General features: G+C 42.1%; 1 protein-coding gene across 1 annotated transcript in view; it reads right to left on the minus strand.

Annotated features, from left to right (window-relative positions):
* The window catches only part of ush2a (Usher syndrome 2A (autosomal recessive, mild)), a 190,351-nt gene that overhangs the window by 140,426 nt on the left and 35,493 nt on the right, over positions 1-14,432 (minus strand). Inside the window, exons 12-18 of the mRNA XM_067488984.1 lie at positions 10,191-10,386; positions 8,652-8,782; positions 8,269-8,476; positions 4,484-4,767; positions 2,737-2,962; positions 2,434-2,571; positions 1,693-1,873 (exon numbers count right to left, since the gene is read on the minus strand). Coding sequence (XP_067345085.1) covers positions 1,693-1,873; positions 2,434-2,571; positions 2,737-2,962; positions 4,484-4,767; positions 8,269-8,476; positions 8,652-8,782; positions 10,191-10,386 — 1,364 coding nt within the window. The remainder of the gene's footprint in view (positions 1-1,692; positions 1,874-2,433; positions 2,572-2,736; positions 2,963-4,483; positions 4,768-8,268; positions 8,477-8,651; positions 8,783-10,190; positions 10,387-14,432) is intronic.

Genomic DNA, 14,432 nt, shown 5'->3' on the forward strand with positions numbered 1-14,432 from the left:
TACCCAAACATGTATTTAGCCGTTTGTAGTCAATGAGTGAACATAAAAGTAAAAGGGTGGGAATTATGTTATTTTACTAATGAAGACAGAAGCTAAAGATACTTAGGTCCAAATAACACATAATGTATTATTGCAAATTATTAGACTATTGTCATCTCATAGAAAAAAGTCATGATGTAAGTGAATGTGTGTGTGTCCCAATATTTTACCTTAAATTAATTTTAAATAAAGCATCATATTTATTTTTCACAATTCAGGGAAGTGTGGTCAGTGTTTCTCTGACCCAAATCACTGCCGGGACAGATAAGAGACAGAGGACATCTTCAACCACCTACATACCCATCAATGTGTGTGTGTGTGTGTGTGTGTGTGTGTGTGTGTGTGTGTAAATTCATCCGTGAAAAGCCTATTGATTAAAGAGGTAGGATAAATGACTGCTGGAGGATATTTAGATGTAAAAATCTTTATCATGGACTAACTGTGCAAAGAGAAGCATTCAGCAGTAATAACTCAATAATTTGTAATTTGTCATTTTTTTTTTGAGAAAGAAAAAGAAAGAAACTGAAAGACGAATAAGAGGCGAAGATACAAACATACAGCCGTATAAAGTCTGGCATGGGAACATTGATACCTGTGGCTGACTTCCTGTCTCGCTGTTTAACTCAGATTTTCTTTCTTTACCACTGAATAAACTGGCGATGGAGGGATCCTGAGAAAAGGAGGCTGTGAGCACAGACGTACCACTTCTTTTTTTAGTGTTTTTAAAATGGTTTACGGTTTATTTTATCATTTGTCTGGAGATGTTTTGTGTATTTGTGGTCATTCGATGTCAATTTGTAACTGTTCCGTGTCTGTTCTGCATCGTTTATTCTGCTTTTGGTCATTTGTTTTGTTTTGACATCTTTTTGTGTTTTTTCGGTATCTTCTGACTGAGCTCTTTCAAACAGGAGTCATGACCATTAACTTCAGAGGCTCTGTGCCCGGGAGGCCTGTTCAGTAATCTAACCGTGTAGCATATACTACTTTACGGACATTCTTTTTGAACTTCTTCCTCTCGTATTTGAATAATTCCACTCCTTGCTTCCCAGCGCTTCCAATACTTATCTTCTTTGTAAAGAAAAGTCTTTATCATTCTGTAGCTTTCCTTACTTCCATCCCTCTCTACAGTGAAGAGATCTCAGGCACAGCCAGATCTCACACTTCATGTTTTAACACTGGAGAATACAGCATTAAGGCAAGGTCAGCTACCACACACACACACACACACACACATTAGTCAAACAGTCTGCTATAACATCCTGTTGAGAGCAACGTGTGTGTGTGTGTAGTAACAAGCATTGCACAGAATGTAACAACTACATTTGTCTGTGTGTGCGTGTGTGTGTGTGTGTGTGTGTGTGTGTGTGTGTGTGTGTGTGTGTCAGATAGCCTGCAGGTAGAGACATGAGCTGCAAAGGTCAAAGCAGCTCTTAACCCATGTAAGTCTGCCTAGCTATCTGCAAACTGTCTTTACGCATAGTGCACCTGCTGGTGTGTGTGTGTGTGTGTGTGTGTGCTCATTTGGTCAAATTCACGTGTGTGAGTGTCCTTTATTGTATTTGAGGTTGGTGCGATTAGCAAATAAAAGCTTTACAGGATGTAACTCCTGCCAGGAATATGATGTTGGTGTGTGTGTGTGTGTGTGCCTGTTACCTGCCCAGGCCAGGGTTGAATCCAAAGAACATGTCCCGACACTGGTCGCAGCGCCGCCCACCCACTGAAGGATGGGAGCACACGCACTGTCCGCTCTGGCTTTCACAACCCCGCTGAGACGCTCCCGTGGGATGGCAGTCACAGTCTGCACATATACTCTGATCTGCAGAGAGGTAGAAACCTGGACAGACAGTAAATAAAATGGATCTATTTTTTTTTTTTACTAATATTTTAATCTGCCTCCAAGTGTAGGTCTCATTTCATAGTTTCCTTCTTTTTCAATACCTTTAAAAAACTGTGTCCTTTTTATGTCACTGTTAATAAGAATGAGGGCACAAATTGCTATTTATTTACATTTTACATTTAGTCATTTAGCAGACGCTTTTATCCAAAGCGACTTATATACAAATTCAGGGAATTCTCAGTTGCACCGACAGGACTGGCGATCAGCAAACGCAATCAAATTGTGGAATTTATTGTGAATATGTAATATGAATATTCCATTTAAATATTGGTTTTATTTGATATTCTGTGAGGTAAAAACTGTTGTCCTGAGTGGATTCTAACTCTTTTACACATCCAGCTATCGCCAATTACAATAAACTTGACTGTTTTCCTCCATCATTGACATGATAAGACATTTGTTACCACTGGTTCCATAAGACTAAACATTTATACAAGGAGACACACGGAAACACAAACAGGACATTTATCTAGTATCTACTAAGTATTTTAACTCACCAGGTCGGCAGCTACTGCAGTCCTTTCCATAGCGTGTGGGGACGCAAACACACTGTCCCGTAGCGCTGTCACAGACTGTTCCCACCACTGTCCCTCTGGGGTCACAGATACATGGGACACAGCCCTGGGACAACCCCACTGTCAGGACACGTATAACGTCAGACACTAGAACAGATTCAGACGTTTTCTCCCAAAATGTAACCTTTTATTGGACACAACAATAAGCTCTATGCAACAAAGCAACATTTTTTAATGCATAAAATGCAAAATGTAATAATAATTTTAGCTGCAGTTTTCTCTTACTCTGGACGTCTGAACTCCTGTTGTAGTAGCTGTGTGCACAGTTAGTACACTGTGCTCCCTCCACCCCCTCTCTGCACGGGCATTGTCCAGTCCACACGTCGCATACACCCCCTGGCACAGTGCCCCTGGTGTCACAGGTACATGGCAGACAGCCCAGGGAGTTCCGCTGCTCCAGGGTGTGGTACCCCTGACGACAAGAGTCACAGCGAAGACCCTCTACATATTCCTGTGAGAGACATGGTGAGATAAAAGCATGAATAATAGTCTCAGCGTCATTAAAATTTAACATACGCCTGATTTTTGCAATGTTCCTAAGATGATAAAAGCAGGACGGAACTAGTTTAGTGATGTGATGCTCAAAACTCAGGTTGCAGTCAAATAGATAAAAAACAAGATTTCTAGAAACTGGCTCAACGAATTTTAATAAAGGCCCTAAGGATGGCGGTATATTACTTGAAATATTTTGAGTTCCAATTATGAGAACTTCCGTTTTATTTGAATTTAATTGAAGAAAGTTTAAGGACATCCAGTTTTTAATATCGGACATACAATCTTGTAGAGACTTCAGCCTACTATGGTCCATAGGAGTAATAGGGAGATACAGCTGAGTGTCATCAGCATAACAGTGAAATGAAATATTATTTCTGCCTATAATATCCCCCGGAGGGAGCATGTAGGGCCGAGTGTAACGTCACTATTTTGGCCTACAGAGACACAGATGTGAAAAACAGAAATGTTGAAATTATAGGCTGAACTAAGGCAACGGAGGAAAACATTTATAACATGGTTATTAAAACTTTTAGTAACATTCTATATAGCTACCAATTCTGTTACTGCAGTAGGTTAAATCAGTGATTTGTATACAGTGTATTTTGTAGAATTTGTTGGCTCACTGTGTGATGAGGAAATGTGTTTAAAGTTAGATTTTTATGGCATGAATTTTTAGCTGGGACAGTCCCAAATCAGATGCAAGCCTGTCAATGAAAGAAGTTACAATGACACAAGATGTTTTCTTCGTGTTGCAGTAACGTCTGTCACATAGCAAAATTAAAACTTTGTCCAAGAAATTTGACAAGAAACATCCCTTCTCACACAGAATCTCTGCACTTCCCCTACGAGCCATCAGTGCAGAAATATTCGCCACAGTTTTCTGAGCGAGACAAATCAAAGTGGGGCGGTATAATTTATGCTATTAGCATTAATGTTTTATTCTATTATGAAACTTAAGTGTGCTTAAAGAACAAAGCAAAGCTGTGTTAGAGCAGGAAAAGGGAGGACTGGGCAGAGCAAAGAGAGCTGCAGCCATGTTGCCTATACTCCTACAAGTCTAGGTAGGACTACAATTGCAAAACTGACTATTTTTTGCAGTTATTTGCTGCTTTGAAACACTGAAGCTAGAGGTTATTTCTGTGTCACTGTCTTTGATTCAGATTCTCTTGTGATTCTAATTCCCTCACAATGTAGAAGCTATTCACTGTCAAGTTATTATGGAGAGGTTATCTTTGCCTTGTTTAGTATGAGATTTAAAGCCTTTAGATTGTTAAATATTTGTTTATTATAGCAAAGTAAACTATTAAAAAAAAAAGTACTTACTGTCCTCAGAAGAATTGGAATCATAGCATCTAAGGTTAATGACGTAAGTGAACGCCCATTGCTTGTGTTTTGGTTTCCCAGGTCAAGAATAAACTCTGACCTGTGATAGTAAAATGGCCATAAACTAAAGGAGAAGTTCTACTCATTAACTTGCCTTACACACACACTGTCCTGTGTGAGGGTCACAGTCTGTCCCGGGCACAGTTCCTTCCCGTGAGCAGTCACAAGGCGCACAAGATCCATCAGGTCGCAAACTGTAAGAACCGCTGCCACATGAAGCACAGCGGCGCCCTCCCACACCAGGCTTACACTCACACTGCCCCCCCTCAGGTTCACAGAATAGGCTGAGGGAGCCCAGGGGGTCGCAGTCACATGGGACACAGCCGTCTGGATGCGACAGGTTCCAATAACCAAACTCGCAGCGGTCACAAGAAAGACCTGAGACGAAAGGAAAGAGAGAGAGAGTGAGAGAGGGGTGTAAAGTGGGGCCATCTGAGAGAAACTATCAGGAAGTAAATATTAAAAACATGAACTGATGCTTCCCTGACCACCGAGCGTTCTCACTGAGTTTTGTGTGTGTGTGTGTGTGTGTGTGTGTGTGTGTGTGTGTGTGTGTGTGTGTGTGTGTGTGTGTGTGTGTGTGTGTGTGTGTGTGTGTGTGTGTGTGTGTGTGTGTGTGTGTGGGCGGGGGGGTGGTAATGTAAGTGAGAGAGCATGAGAGAGATGGTGGGTGAGTGTATAAAACTGCCATCATTAGGGCCAGGCCCTCTGCAAATGATGGATCACTCACCTAAGGCCAAACACTTAATTTCACTGAGTGAGAAAATAAATAAATTAAGCAACTGGAAGAAAGGAACGGAGCGAAAGGAAAAAATGGAGATCGACAGATGGAAAGATGGATACGACGGGAGAACATAAAAACACCCTACACAACCATTCGCTGTTAAATACGAGATCTTTAGACAAGCATCCATGTCTTTATCTGAAATTTCAACGTGTAAACTCTCCGTTGTATCCTCACTTTGTCAAATAACGTCAACCGATTTTGTTCTGTTTCTAGTTGTTGTAACAAACTACAACTTCCTGCTGTAGGAGCTTTTACGGCTGCAGCAGCAGCAGCAGCACTGGGACGTACTGTACGGCCAGTTAAACTATGATATGCAGCGTGTGCGAGCAGGGCTTATTTGAATATGCCATACGTATTCCATGACAGGCAATCTGTCCCTAAATGGATGCCTGGGGGCAACGCAGTCACCACAGCCGTTTATGAGAGAGCGAGCGTTTGTGTGTGTGTGTGTGTGCGCGCGCGTGTGTGTACACACATTCCAGAGTGCAAACCTGTATGTCTGTTGTGTGTGCGTGTCTTTATGAGTGTGTGTGTGTCCTACTCAGTGTGAGACACTTGGCATTTCCCCTGGTCTGCCCACTTTAATGATTTTATGGATAGGAATGTATTTCTCTCTATAGATCATATATCATAATAGTGCAGTGAAGAGGTGTGTGTGTGTGTATGTGTGGAGATATGCATGCACATCTGAGTGTGTTGGTGGTAAATATGCATGATGACGGATTAACGCTTGCAACCCTAACAATGTTGTGATGTATTATAGTCTCTGTGAACTTTTAGCAATGAAGCTACATAATTTATGAAGAATCTCACGCCCATTAGAAAACTAACTTTCCCTATTTCCAGCACATTTGAGACGTTAAGCTGAGCAAGTTGACATTTACGAATCCCAGTTCTGTAAATATTCTCATGATGTTCAAATACAAGGTTCAAGACATTAACGGCACCAATGGAAGACGATCAGAGACAAGGAAAAAATGGCAAAAGTAGGAAGACAATAAAGTGGAAAAGGAAGTGAGAACATTACGAGCGCAATGTGTTACAGAGCAGAAAGGAGGTAATTTGGTGTTGGGGTGTGCACGTGCACACGTGTGTGTGTGTGCTTTTGTGCGACATGGCCCAGGCCTTTTATCAGTAGCCAGCTGGTTAACAGGCTCATGCATCACCATTTCAAACACTATTATGTACACACTGCACTCTGGCACCTTGTTATGAGGTTGCGTGCATGTCTGCATGTGTGTATCTGTGTCTCTGTGCACACATTTCAATTCTGTCCTTCTGAGGCATGGCTGCCATTGCTCTACTCAAAGTATCAGCTTGGCGGTAATAAATTGCCATAATCAAATCTCATTTCTGAAAAATACCTGTGGGAGCAACCAAACAAACAAGGACATAAAAAAAGCGAAAGTGGGTCTTGTAAGAAGGAGTGTGAAAAATACAAGGGACTGCAGCAGTTTGTTTTAATCAACTTGGCATTGAATTAGAGAATTAAATACCAGCTTAGTCCTTGATGACATGCACACAAACACACACACACACACGTGTTTATGTCTACACACAAAGAAACTGCACACTACACACAGTTAGGCAGAGACAAAAGTGCATGAACACATGGTCACATCCAGACATTTTCCTCTAGAAATGTACATAAACAGACGCTCTTACACACATTTACAAGCTCACACACGCACAACCACGGGCCCTTGATAGCGAGGCTTAGCAATAACCATGATGCGTTGAGTCGAGGAGCGTTGGCCGGTTTTGCATTTCATACAAGCTTGCTCTTCAAAGACACACAGGGGAGAGAGTGAAACCATTTATCACAAAGAGAAGCACAACGGCTGCGAGCACCGCCAGCAGAAAAGCCTGTTTATTTTGGCTGGCAAAACACTTTGGGATATGGATGTGTGTGTGTGAGTGTGTGTGTATACACATGCCCGTGTTGGCATGTGCACCCAGAATATCCACTTTTGCTTGTGTGTGCATCCCGTGAGCAGCTGTGCCTATGTATTAATTAAGATGCCATTATTGGACAATTAGACTGAGTAACAGCAGATCAAAAGCACAAGTTATTAGGTACTAGGCGACATTTTGCGACAGAAACTATTTTATGGACTAGATATTTTGTATTTGAGAGGTGTGCTGTATAATACCGGGGTCTGAAGAGATTACTGATATTACCTTTAATTTACTTTTATCTTTCCCTATCTTAATTGAACCCTCACGAACAATGAGGCTGCCCAGCCTGTATCAATAAGATCTGAAGGCCGTGACACACAAGACTGACATCAAAGAACTAGCACCAACGAAGACCAACTGCCGCGACTGCTCACGTTGCCTCTCGTCTGAGCTAACACGTATTTGCCCAAGCACTGGGACACACTGCAACAATTACAGCCATCGTCCAACTAGCGTGTCCATTCTGCAGCTGCATGAAATTTGAAGACCCAGGACCAAGAATGAATAAATCGTACATGGAGCAGTGCAAGCTTACTGCTGTCATGCTACTCTGGCCCAACACATACAGTTTATAACTATTTCTAATCGCCTACATATCTGATAAGAAATACCACGGTGTATACCTATTTACTTTATTGCTAAGCTTAACAGTCAATCGGAGTGGTCTCTCTCACAAACCAGATGGGTTCAACGTGTTAAACTGCCCGTGAAGATCCGACTACTGCCGACGGCGTGGGACCCGCTGCAAAAACCACGCCACTGACAGTAGTGATGTGTCGTTCGCGAACGAGCCGAGCCGACTCCCGTCACATCACATGCGAGCACAGGCAAGGAATGTAGCATTATGTAAAAGAAGGATGGAGGCCGTGTTAAAAAATAGTAACTGTATATTTTATTGCAATGAAAACGATTCATAAAAATAAGGCTTTTAGATAAACACTGAATAAAAAATTGCTTGCTAACACATAAACCATTCATAATTGCTAAATTAGGCTAAAATATAAGGCTCCGAGTGACACTGAATTCAGAGCTTTTTGGGAGACATTTTAAAGGAGCCGAGCAGTAAAAACACAGAAACAGAATCTCTAACAGTGTTAAACACCTGGCACATACGTCTTTGATTTGCGGTTTACCTGTGACATTGGGTTTACACTGGCACTGGCCTGTGTCCTGGTTGCATCTAGAAACTGCTCCCGTTGAGCTGCCGATGACGCCAACATGACTGCAGTTGCAGGCGATGCAGCCATTCGGATTTGAGGCTTTGAGACCATACCAACCAGGCAAACAGTCTGCACAGCGACGGCCTGTTACTGCAGCCTTGCACTGACACTGACCTCCTACCTGGAGTAAAAACACAGTAGGAGAGAAGAAGACCCAGGAAGATAGGAATATATCATGTTTGTGGAAGGAAAGAAACAAAAACACTGATTAGGTGTTTCAAATGATTTTAACAACCATCAAGTCACGATATACAAAGTTTTTGCATCAACGTTTTGCTGTTCGTGCTGGTGTGTACCTGGGCACATGCCCCGCTGCCGTTGGCCGTCCCAGCAGTGTTGCAGTCACAGGGCCGACACACATCAGCTGAAGCGGGATCAGATTCCTCCAGCCTGAAAAACCCACTTGCACACAGCTCACAGTTCTTACCTGAGAGCAAGAGAGAAAGAAACAGGATGAGACAGGGAACTAGAAGACAAGAGGAAAGGTAGACACCACACGGAAGATCAAAGGAGACGTTCGCCAGTCCAGGTTTCAACCTCATTTGTCTCAATGAGTGAGGGGCTTTGCTGCCCCGTGAAAACATGACGTGCTGCTAAATGGGAACCCAGAAGTGCAATGACACACTCCATATCACAAATATCTGAAATAAGACAAAATAAGTAATATCACACTCCGGCTACTTATTACCAGCAATGTACAAAAACCTTTACCCATCTTACCCCCTTTACATTGCTGATCTGTAAAAATAGCAATGATTATGGAGTTTATGTAATTGTTTGCGTATTTATTTATTTGTTTTAAAAAAAGTTATACTCACAGTCACTGCAACCACTGGTCTAAGACGACTGATGTGGCAGACAGTTGAGCATAACACTATTTTACTGATATGATAAAGGTTAGATGTAAAAGGCATTCAGTGTCCATTTTTAACCATTTACTCATTTGTTGTTGTTAATTTGTTGTAAAATTCTAAAGTATACTTGTGAAGTGGAAGGAAAATTTTAAATGGTTTTGAAAATATTTTACAAATAAATATCTATTCATGTATATTCATATACCACATTTTAAGGGGCATGAACACTTTTCCAAGGCACTGTATAGGTGGAGGTCTATATTCTTTTTCTCCAGGCAAGTCCCTCCTAGACAGCAAGCAATCGAAGATGCATGAGCCGCTTGTGAAGAGCTGAAGCGTCAGAAAACAAACCAAAAGCAATTTGCTTTAGGTGGATTTAGGTGATGCCAGTGCTCTGCTGTACTGTCCACTTCCTGAAGCTCGTCTCTGATGTGTTTTTAGGTTATTGAAATTTGATGCACGTTTTAGCAGGTTTGAAGATGTTTTCATTGTGATGTCACACTAGGCAAAGAACATGCATTGGAGTCAAGGGAGGAAGGCTGGACATTAGACATTAGAAGTGTGCTATAAAGACTAATTTTTAAAACAAGCAGAACCATAAACACAGTCTTATTACTAATTTCTTATTCTCCTATCATTCTCAAATCATCCTGTGCAACAGCAGCCATTAGGTCCTCATTAGGTCATGCTCCTATTGGCTGGGAACGTGAAGGCCACACCTCCAGCTACTCAGAGTAGGTGCTCATGAAGATTGCAAATTATAGGTTAATAGTTTTTGAATGGAATGACAGAATAGAGTGGGAGCTGGATGATGGATTAAAATACCATCGATATGCTTATAATACACTTAATAGCAATTAATTGTGATGTCTCCTAAAATTTTCTTGCAATATACTGTTTGTCAGAGGATCACTAGTGTATTATCAAAATATCATAACATTATCGTATCGTGATTTAACCTGCAATGTCCACCCTCACTACCTGTGGTGTTGTGCATGCAGCCATCACAGACGCCTCCTCCTCCTCGATAATGCTCATCTGGTTGGTCATCGGCTCGAAGATCGTAATGACAGGACAGCGCATGGCCATTACACTGACACTGTCGGCAGTTCAGAGGCTGGAGCTGGTCGCCTGACCTGAATGGCTTGTCGTTGTAGAGGGGTGCACAACGCTGACACTGAAAGAATTACATATTAGACATGAGTGCATATCTATTTTTTTATTTTTAAATGTAAACTGCAGCATGAAAACATGTCAATGCCGGCAGGGTCAAGGCAGGGTTTACTCAGCTAGTTGGTCATCAAAGACAAAGAAATTGACACATATACAAGGACCCAAATACTGTGAGCAGAAACCAACTACAAGTTTTAAATCAACTACAGGTGGTACAGACAATTAAATCCCTTGACAAAATACGTGGAATATATATATATATATATATATATATATATATACACACCGCCATGTGAATTAAAGCATATTGAAAGAAGTGCATTTACTGATAATAGCCGTGTGCATAGAAAAGTGGTCCCATGAAAGTGAAATCCTTCCTTTTTTGAGACAAAGACGGACAAAAACACAGGAAAAAGTAGAGGAACAGAATGAGCGAGAGTGGAAATACTATACAGCGAAATCAATGGTGTGTGTAAATCTGAATCTAGAGAGAGAGAAAGAAGAATAATAGACATAACTGAATAGAAAACACAGAGGGCTTCTCTGTTATATAAGGAGCCAGCACATGTACTGTACACGCACACACATCTGAGTGCACGGCAACTACCACCAAATTTATAACCACAACCCTTAAACATTTTCTAGCCTGAACTATAAAACCATGTTTTAACCCTCAAATAGCGCTTTGAAGTTGTCAGGAGAAACTACAATGACCTCACAAGAAGGGTTTCTAAGAAAAAATTACCAGCACAACCATAGGTAGATATCCACACACACACACACACACTCCCAGCATAGGGAAATCAGAGCGCTAATGAGGAGTGACTTGCAACAGCCAGCGCTCCCACACAGTCCCGCTTTCATGTCAAAATAAACACACCAAGGTGCGAGTACAGCGGGGCGAAGGGGAAAAAGTGCTATAAAAAATGCATTTTTCTGTAGCAGAGAGCAGCAGAGGCGAGAAGCAGAGACTACAAGCCCTTTGATTTTGTTCAGCAGTCAGTACAAATTATGGTGGACAAGGGGGGCATCAAATGGCGGGATTAAAAATGTATTAAAAAACACAGGAGTTCCTCCCATGTGTGACACATGCAGACCTGTAGTGGGTTTATTATGTATGACACACAGAGGGAGGGGGCGGGGGTGGCAGGGGGAGGAGAGAATGAGGGGGAGAACATTGATGAAAATAGGGGGAGATCCTATTTTGTATACTGGAGACAAGGGAGATAAGAATTGGGGAAAATGTGGGGAAATTATGTGAACAAAAGTTCGAAAAAATAAAAAACCCTTTGTTTTATAAAGATTAAAACAGGAGGGACAGAAAGACAAGAGACAGAAAAAAAAAACAAAAAAAAAATCCACAAGTGTGTGAGGAAAGATGTGGGGTGGAAAAACAAAAAGGCGAAGAACAAAAAGATCATAAATAAAATTAGCGTTAATATGGGAAGAAAACAAAAGAGGAAGGACTTGTATACACATAGTAATTTATATTAATTTCAATTCAACTTTATTTATTTAGTCCCAATTCACAACATCTCAAAGCATTTTACATAATGAAGTCAACACTGTACAGATTTGGAGAGGAAACACAACAAATCCCCCCTCGAGCAGCACTAGGCGACAGTGGAGAGGAAGAACCCTCTTCAACGCAAGAAACCTGCAGCAGAAGCAGGCTCAGGGTGGGCAGCCAACCTTCCTGGGAAGTGGGTTCAGAGTCGGTGAGCCAACTCTAACACTTCAACTATGAGCTTGATCAAAAAGCAAAGTTTTAAGCCTGTTCTTAGAAGGACAAAGGGTATCTCCCTCTTGAATCTAGACTCGGAGCCGGTTCCACAAAAGAGGGGCTTGACGGCTAAAGGCTCTGCCTCCCATTGGACTTTTGGAAACGCTGGGAAGCACAAGTAGGCCTGCATTCTGGGATCAGAGTGGCCTATTGGCATTTATCTTATCCTACATCATTCATTAATACAGTTTCTATATTTCCCAGGTAAAGCACCTCTCATGTATCTCACATCGCATTCTTCTTCTTTGATAACCTTTGAGAGCCCAGAGCATTGTTACCTGTTGGGGGTAATTATTAACAGGATCGAATGAAGTAGTATGAGATTCTTTGGAGACACACACACACCTCTGTAATTTTGGACATGTTATTCCAAGTGGTGCCGGGCTGTTTGCATGTTCCTGTTTGTTGTATCTGTCTGCCAGTTCATCTGTCTGTCACGCTGTTTGGCCTGCAGTCTGTCTGTCTGTCTGTTGTTGTACCGACAGCGACGACTTGCCTCTGTGTTTGTTCGCATTCCGTTTTCCTTTCTGGCCATCTGTCTTTCGGTTCGCCTGCCCGTCTGTCCCTCTGCAGTTCTGTGGCCTTAAATGTTTCACTTATCAAAGATACTTTTCACACTGCAACAAAAAGCTCTCGCTATGTCTCACTCCCTTCGTCTCATCCGCTGGGGAGAAGTTGAAGAGTAAGATGTGGAGATTTCTAATCTCCCATCTCCTCTACCTCTGTGCCTCCTCGATCTTCCCACCTTTCCTTTTTCCATCACTTTATAAAAAAAAAAAGAAAAGAAAAAAATCACTCTGTACATCTCCCCTAGTTTCCCACCTCTCCAATTCCTCACTTGCTTACCCCTGTCTCTACCGTCCCCTGACTACTTGTTCTCATAGCCATGGTGAGTATGTGAGCAGGAAATATTACCATATCAAATGAAAGGGAGGGGATTTGCGTCTTTATTCTCTTTTCTTTTCATTCAACATTGCGTTACCTTCCCTCTCTCCCAGCCTGCTAATTAGTCGAGGGACTGGTGTTTGGGATTTAAAAGAGGAGTGCATATATTCATTCTCTTTTTCATACAAAAGGTTTTGATGGTGCTCCATCACCTGCCACTGCACAAGCAGTAAAAAAGAAAAAAAAAAGGGCAGTATACACTGAAACTGATTGTATTTCTATTACATTTGTTTTAACTGTATTGCGTTTTTGTCTACGTTTGTCATAATTGTGTTTTATGCATCCCTCTGAGAATTGCCTTGATGTGTTAGAGGTTTTGACTGTCCCAGTGATACTGGGATCTGTGTTGTGAGTGGCAAAGTGGTCCCACGGGAGGAATCAGGGATAAGAGATTATGGAAACCCTGTAATGACCTGTGTTTTAGGAGCGCAGTCCAGGATTCTCTTCTGGAGCCAGGCAGGGAGGTACCAGTAACTGGGCCTGGGACCCTGTGCCCAGTCAGGTACAGCCTAAAAAAAATAACATGGATCTTCATCAATCAATCAGAGGTTGGGTGTGGCGTAAGCTGGGCAGTGGGCAAAGTTGGGGAGCTAGGCATACAGATCCCTGGCTTTGTAAGCTTGCTCCTGAGATCTGTCACTTCTCTAGTGGGGAAAGAGCCGGCCGGCCTGGGGCCTAGGCTGGAGCATTGCTGCCTACATATATTTGGGCTACCTTCCATGCAAGACACAGGCTGGAACCAAACTGCTGGAGAGGGGCCTGAAGAACAAGAATGGGTTGCTGCTCTTTTGGTGAAGGCTCTAACTGTTTCTGTCTGTGATTATGTGCCAAATAACTATTCAGAGTATCCAGCATTCTTGGTGGGGTCTGTAAGGACTCCTGGAATAGGCAGCACCTGAGGAATCCATGAGAACATCCTGAGCATATTTATGCACGTGGGCAATGGAGAAACCTGGAGTTGAGTGATTATGAGCAAAAGCTTTGCCTGATCTAAAAGCTGTGTTTTATTGGACCTGTGTGCTAGTCATGGATTGTCCAATAGCAAAGACCATGTTTGAGTATAAGGTTGTTTGAGAATCTGCTACCAGAGCAGAAGCGACATTGTAAAGTGTATATGAATCACCAGATTTGTGCAGTTAAGTCTTAGACAGCTGGGTACAGAGAGGAGCAAAGATTTGAACTGATCACCAGCTGGTGATGAGCTGGATCAGATAGTGAGGGTAGATAGACCTGTATACACCTGGTAAACTCACAGTGAGTAGTGAGGATGAACTGGGAGCATTTGTTTAAATCCCTCGATTGTGAAGGCAGCTGCCTCGAAC

This window comes from Channa argus, chromosome 2 (genome assembly GCF_033026475.1).
Source record: "Channa argus isolate prfri chromosome 2, Channa argus male v1.0, whole genome shotgun sequence".
NCBI classification, from domain to species: Eukaryota; Metazoa; Chordata; class Actinopteri; order Anabantiformes; family Channidae; genus Channa; species Channa argus.